Source organism: Equus asinus, chromosome 10 (genome assembly GCF_041296235.1).
Source record: "Equus asinus isolate D_3611 breed Donkey chromosome 10, EquAss-T2T_v2, whole genome shotgun sequence".
NCBI lineage: Eukaryota > Metazoa > Chordata > Mammalia > Perissodactyla > Equidae > Equus > Equus asinus.
The window spans coordinates 10,915,951-10,928,377 of NC_091799.1; the positions used below are offsets into that span (position 1 = coordinate 10,915,951).

The following is a 12,427-nucleotide window of genomic DNA, read 5'->3' on the forward strand; positions in this document are numbered from 1 at the left end:
GCTCTGGGCCCGGTTTCCCCACCTGTGCGGTGGAGCGTGGCAGCCACGTGGTTTCCTACACTGTAGAGATGGGTCCGTGGGGGTCCCACCTTTCCCTCCCGTCAGATACGCCGTCACTGGGGTCCGGAGAGGCAGTGGGTGTGACACCCCAAGAAGGCAGGGCCGGGTGAGCTCACCACGGGGCTGACTCTGGCCTGCCTGCAGGACTATTACGTGGTCATCCTGTGCCCCACCGAGATGGACGTCCAGGTCCGCAGGGTCTTGCAGATCCCACTGTGGTCCCAGCGGGTCATCTACCTCCAGGGCTCAGCGCTCAAGGACCAGGACCTCATGCGGGCCAAGTGAGGGGGCCTGCAGGCTGCAGGGGAGGCCTTAGCCCTGGGGGCGGGGGTGTGGTCCTGAGCCGGTCCAGCAGTGGCCTTGAGGGTGGGCGGGGTGCAGCGGGCCATCGGAGTGGCAGCAGCTCCAGCCCTGTGCCCACCACCGCCTGGGCGATTCAGACCCTGCACTGACCTGGCTGCGGAGCCGTCCGGGCAGGCCCAGCCTGGGTCAGCCTCCAGGACGTCCTCCCACCCCTGCTGTCTGGGGGATGTTCTTTGTCAGGTTCCAGGAGGGGCTCCGAGTAGATCAGGGTGGGACCATCGCTGCACAGTGTCGGGTGGGAAGACACGGGCTGTGGGTGGGTTTTCTTTTAAAGACAAGCTGACAGAGTGATTTGAGGTAAGAAGACTGTTGGCAGATGGAACTTTCCAGAATGTGCTGGTGCACACTCTGGGACACCCCACGAGCCTTGCCCCACCGCTGACGCGGTCACGATTTCATTCTAGGAACCTGAGGCATCCTTTGTGGTGAAATGTGGGTTGTGGAGAGGCTGGGGAGAGGCAGGAGACCCAGCCACCCACCTCCTGAGCCCTGGGCCCCAACATCTCGCCCATAAAATTGGGGACAGGAATCAAGTCCCCTGTCGGAGGCGGCTCTGACCAAGGGGTGCAGCCTCTCTTGTGATCCGCTCCCCTGGGGAGACGCAGTGGCCGGGAGGAACAAGGCGGGCATGCTGGGTGACCTGAGGGGACAGTTTCTCCAACACGCCGTCTGCGGCCAGGACTCTCGGGGGATGGGAGGGGAGTGGAACTGGTCGTGGGTCCCCAGACCTCGGGCCATCTGTCCCAGGGGGACAGGCCAGCAGGTACAGTCCACATCTCTGCCATCAAGTGCTCCCCTCCCTCCCGCACCCCAGCGCCGCCGGGGTTAACGGGGCACAGAGGATGGGCCCCACAGTGGTCAGGGCCCCAGTGCTAGGTCATTAGCGCAGACCGAGGTGGAGCTTGACAGGGCCCCCCTTCTGGCCCCTGCCCCGAGCCCCCGACGGCAAAGACGGAGCGTGGACGGGTCCAGGCAGTGCTGAGCCCCGTGCTTTGCAGGATGGACAACGGGGAGGCCTGCTTCATCCTCAGCAGCCGGAACGAGGTGGATCGCACGGCGGCAGTGAGTGCCCCACCCCACCCAGCCCCGCGTAGGGCCCACTGCTGCCACCCACCACGTACCCACCTGCAGCCAGAGCTGGAGGACACCTGAGGGCAGAGAGCCGCCCTGCAGCACTGACCACACCCCCCCTACCCCCAGGACCACCAGACCATCCTGCGTGCCTGGGCAGTGAAGGACTTTGCCCCCAACTGCCCCCTCTACGTCCAGATCCTCAAGCCCGAGAACAAGTTTCACGTCAAGTTTGCAGGTACATGCATTTTGGGGAGTCACGTGTGTGCACACAGGCGAGTGTGCACCTCTGAGGGCTGAGGCGGGAGACTGGAGCTGCATGCACCAGGAGCACGCAGGGGCGAGGCGGGGGACAGCTGAGCTCCGTCCTCACCAAGGGGGATGGAGGCAGAGCCCACACAGGTCTGGCCGTTGGATGCCGGTCCTGCACCTGGGGGCCCCGGGGTCAGTGAGGACAGGAGCCGAGGGCAGGGGAGGGGCAGGTACATATGATGAGCACTCTATGGGCATGCACCAGCTGAGACCTGGGGGTCAGGTGAGCAGGCCCCATGCTGGGCATCCTGGGGGACAGGTGAGCAGGCCCCAGCCAGCTCTGGAGCTATCAGTCAAGCTGCAAGACAAGCACAGAAATGCCAAGAGAATGAAGAGGTTCCCGGGGTGGGTGCTGGTCAGGGCTGAGCAGGAGTTCATGGAACAGACACGGGGGCTTCTATGAAGGGTGCCAGGCAAGGGGGCGTCTGCTGTAAAGACGGCAGGGAGGCCAGCGGGTGACCCCTGACCCTCCTGCCTGCAGACCACGTGGTGTGTGAGGAGGAGTGCAAGTATGCCATGCTGGCCCTGAACTGCATCTGCCCGGCCACGTCCACCCTCATCACCCTGCTGGTGCACACGTCCCGCGGCCAGTGAGTGCCCGCCCCCATGGGACTGCCACCCAACCACGTGGTGCCCACCATGCACCATACCTGGGAGACCAGGCAGGGGGTGCGGAAGGTGGCGAGGAGACCTGGGAGGGGATACATGTAGCTGGCAAAGGTCCCGCCCGGGTATGGGGGTGAGCCCAGGGGAAATGGCAGGGATGCCACGGACGGGTCACGGGCTCTGGACGCAGCTGAGGATGTCAGGCTCATTCTGGCAGCAGTAGGTGCCGGGGAGCTCTGAGCAGCCCAGTGAGGGGTGGGAGCCAGGAGGGGCGGCCAGGGGGCTGCTGGGAGTTGCAGACAGGGCCCACATAGAGCAAGGGCTGGGTGGGGGATGGGGAGAGCCCTGGGTCTTGAGCACAGTGACCAGGCTGCTGGGGCTCGGTTTGGGGAGAAGGTGCATTTGGTTTGCGGCACCTGGGCCTGGGGCCCCGGGCAGAGCCCGAGGCAAGAAGCGGCCCTGGAACAGAGGAGGGACCAGGCAGGGGAGCAGGGGACTGGCCCAGGGTTCCTGGGAGGACCCACAGGCTGCTGAGGCCAGTCTTGACTCCAAACATTTTGGCATCCCCTAAAAATCAGACCATTGTGTTTATAGCTTTTTAAAACTGTCCTTTTTAAAAGGCTCGGGCAGACGGGGAGGTGTCTGGGGTCAAGCTGGCCATGCTGGTGTCCACCCACCACTGTCAGAAGCCATTCTGTGGGGGGGGGGGAGGGGGATTGGCAGCCCTGAGCAGGCGGGAGGGGCGGCTGGCCAAGGGGACGACCCGCCCCCCCCAGGGAAGGCCAGGAGTCGCCGGAGCAGTGGCAGCGCATGTACGGACGCTGCTCGGGCAACGAGGTGTACCACATCCGCATGGGCGACAGCAAGTTCTTCCGCGAATACGAGGGCAAGAGCTTCACCTACGCTGCCTTCCATGCGCACAAGAAGTATGTGGCCCGGGCAGGCGGGCGGGCCCGGGGCTTGTCCATCCTCCCTCCGGTCAGCTCAGGGCGGGTGGAAGGCTGGGCGGGGCGGCGTGGACAGGCAGGGAAAGCCGCAGGGTTTCACATAGAGTCCACGTTTGGATCCGGGTCCATCCACACCGCCGTGAGACCCGCCACATGGCCCCTCCTGTCTGAGGCTCCCGTGAGGCTGACCTTGGGTCTTTGGGTGAAGTGCAAAGGGGTCCCGACACCCATGAGGGGAAAGCTCGACTGAGGGCCGGACCCCAAATGGGGTCCCTGAATCATCAGCATACTAGGAGCCCAGGAGGGGGACTCTGGGGCCCGTTGGTTGTTCAGAGGCAGAGCGGAAAGCGAGGGTCCTGAGGGTGTGGGGTGACGGCCCCGTGAAGCTGCCCGTGCCCCGTCCGCCCAGGTACGGCGTGTGCCTCATCGGGCTGAAGCGGGAGGAGAACAAGAGCATCCTGCTGAACCCGGGGCCCCGGCACATCCTGGCTGCCTCCGACACCTGCTTCTACATCAACATCACCAAGGAGGAGAACTCGGCCTTCATCTTCAAGCAGGAGGAGAAGCAGAAGAGGAAGGGCTTCTCGGGGCAGGGCCTATACGAGGGGTCCTCCCGCCTGCCCGTGCACAGCATCATCGCCTCCATGGGTGAGGCCCGTCGGAGGCGGGTGGGACGTGCTCCTGGCCATGGTGGTGGGGGGGGGGGGGGGGTGGGAACCCTGCCAGCGCTGGGCTCAGGTAGGGAGGGGCCGGAGACCAGCTCTTCTGGGCCTGCAGGGTGACCTCGGGCAAGTCACGTCTCTCTGGCCTCAGTTCTCACACCTGTCCGGTGGGTGTATCCCTGCCTTCCTGTGGGGACTTTGTCGGCATCGGTGTCCAAGTGCCTGCTGGTGTGAGGCTGCCCTGGGTCAGGGGTCACTCTGTCCACCTCCAGTCCAGAACCAGCCACCCAGGAAAGCCTAGGGAGGGGCTGCCAGCCAAGTCCAGGCACTCTGTTCCAGGGACAGTGGCCATGGACCTCCAGAACACAGAGTGCCGGCCGCCACAGAGCAGCAGGGGCAGTGGGGGTGGAAAGCTGGCACTGCCCACAGAGAATGGCTCGAGTAGCCGGCGGCCCAGCATCGCACCTGTCCTGGAGCTGGCCGACAGCTCGGCCCTGCTGCCCTGTGACCTGCTGAGTGACCAGTCGGAGGACGAGATGACGCCGTCAGACGATGAGGGGCTGTCCGTGGTGGAGTGAGTGCTGCCTTCAGGGGACAGAAGCTTGCAACTTCGGGCAGGGAGAGGAAATGGGTCGCTGGACAGAGAAGGAGGGGCTGGTGGCTGTGGCCGCATGGGGGAAGGAAATGTCCCATGAGAGCAAGGTGCCCAGGGAGAGGTGGGCCTGGCCAGCGTTGGCGCTGTGCCCTGATGGGTGGCTGCCCTTGGGCTTGCCCCATTCTCTGAATCGTGGCTCCCAGGCAGCTTTATAGGAGACCTTGTGTGGCAAGTGAATCTTCTGGGGACCCCAACAGGCAGACACAAAAGCCAGGCTGTGCCCGCCCACCCCCTTGTCCTCCTCGGCCTCATGCCTTGGTACCACGGCCCGCTCGGTCGGGGTGGCTGTCCTCTGAGCATGGTCTGCAGAGGTCACAGATAAGGAGGCCTGAGGTGAAGTGCAGGGTAGGCCTGCAGACCACTGGCCCATCTGAGCTGTCATCTTGCCCCAGGTTTGGGCCCAGGTCTCCCCACTGCAATTATGAGATGGGAGACACCTCAGTCTGTTCTGGCCAGGAGAGACAAGCAGCACCTGACGACAGGGCCACGGCCAGCCTCCGGCCTGTGCAACGTGTTCTTCCCAGCTGGGCTGTCACCGCCACCACTCCCGGCTCCTGACCTTTGCCTCTGGGTCGGAATAAACATGTTTTACAGATAGACCAGCTCCTGAGATCCCCGGGGACAGGCCAGGGGTCCTGGACACCATGGGGCAGGTGGCAGGGCTGGCCTCTGAGGCCATGTCCCTTGAGCCAACTGGAGACAGAGCAGAAGGCCAGCCCCTCCCCAGGCTGCCCGGGCCAAGGCCATGGCAGGGTGGCCAGCCCCTGCGTGGCGTGCACTGGGTGGGACACCTGCAGGGGACAGCCCGCTGGGGAGACCAGTGTGGCCCAGCGGAGGGAGTAGAGGAGCGGCCGAGGGCCAGTATCTGCCCACTGACTGGGGTGCTGGGGGCCTCAAGGAGGGGGTGACTGGGGGAGCCCCTCAGGGTTATACTTCCAGGCCTTGTGTAAGCTCGTGTATGAGTGTTGGGGAGGGTATGCATGTGTATGTTTTGTGTGTCTGTTGTGTGTGCACTTGCATGTTGCATGAAATCTCACCCCAGACCCCCAGGGAAAAGACAGCAGTCCCGGACACAGCCCTCCTTCCCGCCCCACCCCGGGGTGGCTGGGGCTGATCACGGGGTCCTGGGACTTCCTGGGTGGGAAGGGGAGCAGCATCGAGGGACGCCCCCCCCCACGCATGGCTGGTGGGCAGGGCTGGGTCTGTGGGGTTTGGCGCCCCCGTGTGGCCGCCCGGGGTGGGCTCTGCAGCACACACTTGGTCCCGGATGCGGGGCTGGGGACGACCACGGTGCTGAGGGCTCCTGTGCACCCCTAGGTACGTGAAGGGCTACCCCCCCAACTCGCCCTACATCGGCAGCTCACCCACCCTGTGTCACCTCCTGCCCGTGAAAGCCCCCTTCTGCTGCCTGCGGCTGGACAAGGTGAGTGGCGTCCAGCAGCGCTCCGCGTGACTTTGCGTTCCCACACGATTGCAAACTTATGGGACGCTGAGAACATGGGGATGAAACCCCGGAGCCTCTACCCAGACCCAGACGGTTCCATCCCCCTCTGTTGGAAGCGTGTTTTTCTGAACCGTGCAGAGCAGGTGGGACCCCCGGCCCCTCCTGCACCAGTGTTTCCTGAGAACGAGGACGACACTCTTGTGACCACAGTTCACGCGCCAAAATCAGGACACGGTGTCCGTCCGACCCACGGGCCACCCTCAAAATGCGCTGACTGTCCCCATCGCGCAGTTGTCTTCATGGCTTTCCCGTCAGGAGCAGTCCCAGTTACACTCTGCATTTAGCGGTCATGTCTTCATCTCCCTCAATCTGGAGCATTCCTCGGCCCACCCTCGGGCCTCTTGGGTTTGCAGATGTTTTCTCATAAGAAGACTGAGCTTGTGCATTTGGGGCTGGAATGCCCGCAGGGGACGTGTGTCCCTCTCGGAGGCGTCCTTGGGGTGCAGCTTTGATCACATGGTGCAGTGGCGCCCCCCAGGTTTCTCCGCTGTGGAAACTACGCAGTCTCTGCCTTTCTTATTAAGCCGACCGGGGGAGACGTGGGGACTCGGTCCACCCAACTCCCACCCGCTTGTCCCAGCGTCAGGTGGGGCCTTTCTGTTTCCAAATTCCCTTTGCATGTGTTAGCAGCCTGCTGGGGGAATTGCTTCCCCTCCTCCCGCGTGGACGGTTTTCTTCATTTATGTCTATCAGCGTGCAGCCCGGATCCTTGTTGTGCAGAGGGTTATACCCATTACTTGTTATGCAGTATCGTCATCTGTTACAGATGATTATTGATTTTGATGCTTGAACCTTCCCGGTTCTGCTGGTGGGGGCCCTGCCGGCTGGCTTCCGGGTCCTCCCATGAACACTTCATGTTTTCACACCCACGATGTTCCCACCCATGTAGTACTTGCTGCACTCCGGTCCTGGGACCAACCACTTCTCCAAGGAACCCTGGTTCTCTTTAGTGGAGAATGATGTTTAGAAACCAAAATCTGGGCGCTGGGCATGCTCAGTGCTGGGGCGTCCCTGCGTCTGGGCCTCTCCGCGGACCGAGCTAGGAAACGTGCTTACACACACATGACATATGTCTGTTCATTTCCACATCTGCTAAAACCACATGTTCACACGGACGACTCCCTGCCCTGCCTGATACGGCTGTCGCCACCGCGGCCCCGCTCGCCGCTGTGCTCTGTGGGGAGGGCTCACACGGAGCAGCGCGTGTGGGCGAGGACAGGGGTCTGGTGGCACGTGGAGCTCCCGTGGGGCTCGTGCGGGCCATGAAAGGACGAGGCCGAGCGCCTGATGACCAGGTGTCCCAGGCACCGTCTGGTGAGCTGGCGTCCCCGAGGCCCCCGTCACCGGCGGCCGGCCGTGGCAACATCAACCCCTCCCCACAGGGCTGCAAGCACAACAGCTACGAGGACGCCAAGGCTTACGGCTTCAAGAACAAGCTCATCATCGTCTCGGCGGAGACAGCAGGCAACGGGCTCTACAACTTCATTGTGCCACTGCGGGCCTACTACCGCTCCCGCAAGGAGCTCAACCCCATCGTGCTGCTGCTGGACAACAAGTGAGCCCCCCAGGCTGTGCAGCCAGCGTCCGAGAGGAGGCGGGCACCCCACCACCACCACCACCAAGTCCCAGTCAGCACCGCCTGGGCCTGCAGTCTTAGCCTGGGACCACGAGTCTGCAGACCCCACCAGGGTGGAGGGAGGCCACAGAGGGTTCGCCCCACCCTGCCCACCCTGGGCCCCTGACCTGCCTGGGTCTGCCTCCCACCTTTGAGGCGGGGGGACTGGGAACCGCCCTGGGCCCTGGGCCTGGTCCTTTCCCCCTAGAAAGCCCATCCCTTGCTCCCCACTTGCAGCTGCCCCCAGCTCCTCCCTGGCTCCAGCTCCTGTGCCCTCTGGCCCTTGGTAGCAGCTGTGAGCCCTCTGGGAGGCCTTCCCCCCAGCACCTTCACCTCTGGAGGCCAGGGTCCAGCCTTGGCTATCTGACCTGGGCAATTCCCACCCCTGGGGCCTTGGGTTCCCCTTGGGTAAAATAAAGAGCTGCCCGTTGTCCTCTAAGGCTCCCAGACCTGTGCTGTGGTCCTGGGGGAGCCCTGCTCTGCCCAGCCTGCTCACCCAGGGCAGGCCCGGACTGGGTGTGGAGGGGGGCGGCAGAGCAGGACAGGCACCACCAGGGCCTGCTGTCTCCACAGGCCTGACCACCACTTCCTGGAGGCCATCTGCTGCTTCCCCATGGTCTACTACATGGAGGGCTCCGTGGACAAGTAAGGCCAGGCCGCCACTGCCTCCTGCAGAGCCTGGAGTGGGTGGGGCACCTGCCCATCTCTTAGCAGGACCCCTGTCCTCTCCCCTCCTCCTCCAAAATATCCTCCTCCCAGGGTGTGGGGAGGCCAGGAGGTCACAGACGGCCCCCACTGAGGGCTAGGGAGGGCAAGGTGCACCCACAGGGAGTTCCCGGGACCCCCAGCCTGGCCCAGGGAGCCTGGCCACGTGGCTCTCCCCGGCAGCCTGGACAGCCTGCTGCAGAGCGGCATCATCTACGCCGACAACCTGGTGGTGGTGGACAAGGAGAGCACCATGAGTGCCGAGGAGGACTACATGGCCGACGCCAAGACCATCGTCAACGTGCAGACCATGTTCCGGTGAGGGCCATAGCGGGGGTGGCCTCTGGGCTCAAACCCAGTCCTGAGCCAGCCCCTCGGCCATGGGGGGCCCTCTGTGACACCCCTCCCCACAACATGAGCATGGGACCCGCCCTGAGCCTGCTCCTCATGTCTGTGACCAGGGGACCCACCCTGAGACCCAAGATCAGTGACCAGGGGACACCCCCCAAAGCCCCCCCCATCAGTGACCACAGGACCCTCCCATACCCCCCTACATCAGTGATCATGGAACACCCCCCAGAGTCCCCCCACATCAGTGACCAGCGGACACTCCCGAGCCCCCACATCAGTGACCACAGGACCCCCCCCATGCCCCCCCTACATCAGTGATCATGGAACACCCCCCAGAGTCCCCACATCAGTGACCACGGGACCCCCCCCATAGCCCCCACATCAGTGATCATGGAACACCCCCCAGAGTCCCCACTCAGTGACCTGGGGCCCGCCCTGAGCGCCCCCTCCCCCCCCAGGCTCTTCCCCAGCCTCAGCATCACCACGGAGCTCACTCACCCGTCCAACATGCGGTTCATGCAGTTCCGCGCCAAGGACAGCTACTCTCTGGCTCTTTCTAAATTGGAAAAGGTGAGCGACCCCCGTCCAGCCTCCTGAGCTGTGGGGGCTCGGAGCTGGCACCAGAGCTTGGGGGCAGCGGGTGAAAGGGGCCGAGGGAGCCTACGGGGAGTGGGGGCTACAGGAGGCCTGCCGCCTGCCCCCCTCTGACCGGGAGCTTCAGAGTCGGGGCGGCTCGGCTCCCGTGTGAGGTTCTTGGTGGTGTCGCCCGGAGCTTTAGGGGCATGGGCCAGGAGCAGATACTGTCCCCTAAGGCAGCGTCCAGGCCTGGCCATGTCTGGGGCCAAAGCTACCTTTCAGGTCAGTAACTAACACAGGTGACACCGGCCACTTGTTTCCTCCACCTCAGACACCCTGAAACGTGTCCATTCTGTCAACTGCCCGGCAGGTGCGTGTGCTCACCCCTGGTACAGACGAGGGACTGGGGATCAGAGAGGGGAGGAGCTTGCCTTAGGTCACACAGCAGAGCCGTGGCAGAGCTGGAATCAGCTTTTCAGGGCTCCATGAAGGGCATCAGCCAGGGTTGGGTGTGGAGCCCAGGGGCTTGGGGGTCAGCCATCAGTGACACAGGCCTCGAGCAGGGGCACGGACAGCACAGCCCCGGGTGGTGTCACCTCATACATTCACTGACTCAGGCTTGTGCTCAGGCCAGTGCAGCACCATCTTCCACAGCGAGGGGCAGGCCCGCGTGTCAGCGTGAGGGCAGCGATCAGGCCGCCCCGGGCAGACAGGGAGCAGGCGAGTCTCCAGAGGAGGCCCGGTCCCTGGGGGAAGCAGCAGCCGCTCCCTGTGAGCCCCACACACCCCAGCCTGGGCTGAGGTCCCGATCAGGGAGCTGCTTGCCCCGTGCCACACGAGGGGAGATCCCGGGGCTGCCGCCACCCAAGCCAGCCTGCCATCAATGCCAGACAGAAGGGACGCGCCCTGGAGCTTCATCCACCCTGAACCCAGATGCACGGTGGACGTGCGTCCCACCAACCGTGGACTGGCAGGCCCTTGGGGGCCCTGGAGCTCCACTGCCGCTGCTGCCAGAGGGGCGAGCGAAGCCGGGCAGGTGGCCTCGGGGCCCTTGGGGGAGACAGAGCCTTGGAGCCAGCAGCCTGAGAGCTCAGCTCAGCCGCCACTGTCCTGCCCCAGGAGAGGGCTGTGCCCACACCTCCCCTCCCACCAGGCCCTCCCTGGAGTCTGCCCGGCCCAGCACTTGGGGCCGGCTCCTGGTCCTGAGCCCACAGGACAGCCCACCGGGCCGCTCAGAGGCCCCCTCCCACAGCCGTGGGCTGAGCTCCGTCACTCGAGCTGGAACTGTGGGAAGACTGGAAGGTGGCAGCTAGCCGCAGCAGCCCCAGCACGCCGGGGTTCCGTGTCCAGAGGCTGGGCTGCTTCCCTGGATCTGCGGGACGCTCAGGACCTGGAGGATCCAGTCTGACCTGAGCCTGGATGGGGTGACCAGCATGGAATCGGGCTCAAGGCCACCCAGTCCTGGATGCTGTCCTGGCGCTGGCCCTCTCTCGCCACCTTCCCTCGAGCTAACACAGCTCGTCCCGGGCCTCCCGCCTCCACCACTTCCAGGAGGTGGCCTTGAAGGAGGTCAGGTCAGCAAGCACTTGGCAGATGTGCTCCCACTTGCCTTCCTTCCGTGGCAGACATCAAAAATCCATCTCCCACTCCCTTCCCTCTGTGGCAGGCATCACCAATCAATCACTCCTTCCCCCGCAGCATCGCCTCCAGTGGCAGGTGCAGCCACTCCTCCCCGCCTCAGGATGGCGAACCCAGTCGTGGTTCCGCGATCCAAGCCTGGGGAGAAGTCAGGAAGTCGGCGCGGAAGGCCGCCTCGGGAAGCAGCCCCGGGCTCCTGCTGGCTGATGTGGGGCTGAGGTCCCCGTGAGACGCTGGATGGTCAGAGCCACCGTCAAGCCCAATACAGATTCTACTTCAAGGAACACTGAGATGTATAAAGAAGAAAATAAGAAAAGTTTCCTTAGACGCAGCCGGCATCTCTGACACCCAGGCACGGTAGCGGCGTGGAGAGGGCATTCTCCAGAAGAGCGGGGAGGCAAGATGCTCTCCTGCAGATCCCCAAGAACCGGACGTGAGAGAGACGATGGGCTGCGCCCACCGCTGCCCCTCCCAGTCCCCAGGACCCGGCTCCTCCGTGGCGCCGTTGCTCTAACGTTCTCAGTGCACGTGGCATTCACCTCCGGCCAGGAGCCCGAGTTCTGAGAGGCTTCCCCTCAGCCGGGGCTGCCCCGTCGGGTCCTGCCTCTGGTTCCCGCTCTGTCCCCGATGCTTCCTGGCCCCATGGTTCTCGGGAAGGGCTCGTCCACGCATGTCCATGTGTCTTGCTGTCGCTTGTAACCTTGAGGCTCCAGGTAAAGCCCCAGGTCCCTCCAGGACGGGCTGCAGCATTCGGAGGGTCTTGTGCAGAGTGAAAATGTGGGCCCCGCGTTCAAAAAGCAGGGAAAAATTTCTGTGAAAGGCACTAAAATTCCAAGCTTTTTCCTCCCTTCGGTGGTCTCTGGACCTGTCACAGTTCTGTTCTTCTCGATTCATCAGTGTTGCTCTGAGTAAAGGAAAGTTAACATTTCTAACGACCCCAGGAGTCTCACCATTCGCCCTGTGCCATGCCACGCGAGCTCTGAATGCGGGTGTGAGGGTACGGAGATTGGGGTCACCACGGCTCCACGTGGGTGTTCCGTGGCCCACACACATCTCGCTCTTACCAGAACACGAAACGCTGCCCACAGCAAACCCGCTGTTAACACCACATTCTGCCAGGCCTCGCCTCTGGACGTGCTGAGACACCCAGGTGGCTGTCCGCCCTTCCCTTCCATGTCGTTTGCAGCCAAGAGAGTGGCCGATGAGGAGGTAGTGTGAAAGAGAGGACTCAGTGTATTTCTTACCTGCTTTCCGGTTCCAGCGGGAGGTGCGGCCTCAGGGGGCTGTCAGAGTTCCTGAGTCCGGGCCGGGCCATGTGCGGTCCAGCAGGGCGATGCCCCAGAGACACCCCGCCCTAACCAC

The 12,427-nt window shown here is 63.8% G+C and overlaps 1 protein-coding gene across 1 annotated transcript in view; it reads left to right on the top strand.

The window, feature by feature from the left end:
- The window catches only part of KCNT1 (potassium sodium-activated channel subfamily T member 1), a 72,364-nt gene that overhangs the window by 48,743 nt on the left and 11,194 nt on the right, over positions 1 to 12,427 (top strand). The window contains exons 13-24 of the mRNA XM_070518334.1: positions 205 to 341; positions 1,422 to 1,485; positions 1,624 to 1,732; positions 2,288 to 2,396; positions 3,189 to 3,338; positions 3,769 to 4,007; positions 4,361 to 4,595; positions 5,994 to 6,099; positions 7,563 to 7,735; positions 8,369 to 8,440; positions 8,684 to 8,818; positions 9,310 to 9,421. Of these exons, the coding sequence (XP_070374435.1) occupies positions 205 to 341; positions 1,422 to 1,485; positions 1,624 to 1,732; positions 2,288 to 2,396; positions 3,189 to 3,338; positions 3,769 to 4,007; positions 4,361 to 4,595; positions 5,994 to 6,099; positions 7,563 to 7,735; positions 8,369 to 8,440; positions 8,684 to 8,818; positions 9,310 to 9,421 (1,641 nt within the window). The remainder of the gene's footprint in view (positions 1 to 204; positions 342 to 1,421; positions 1,486 to 1,623; positions 1,733 to 2,287; positions 2,397 to 3,188; positions 3,339 to 3,768; positions 4,008 to 4,360; positions 4,596 to 5,993; positions 6,100 to 7,562; positions 7,736 to 8,368; positions 8,441 to 8,683; positions 8,819 to 9,309; positions 9,422 to 12,427) is intronic.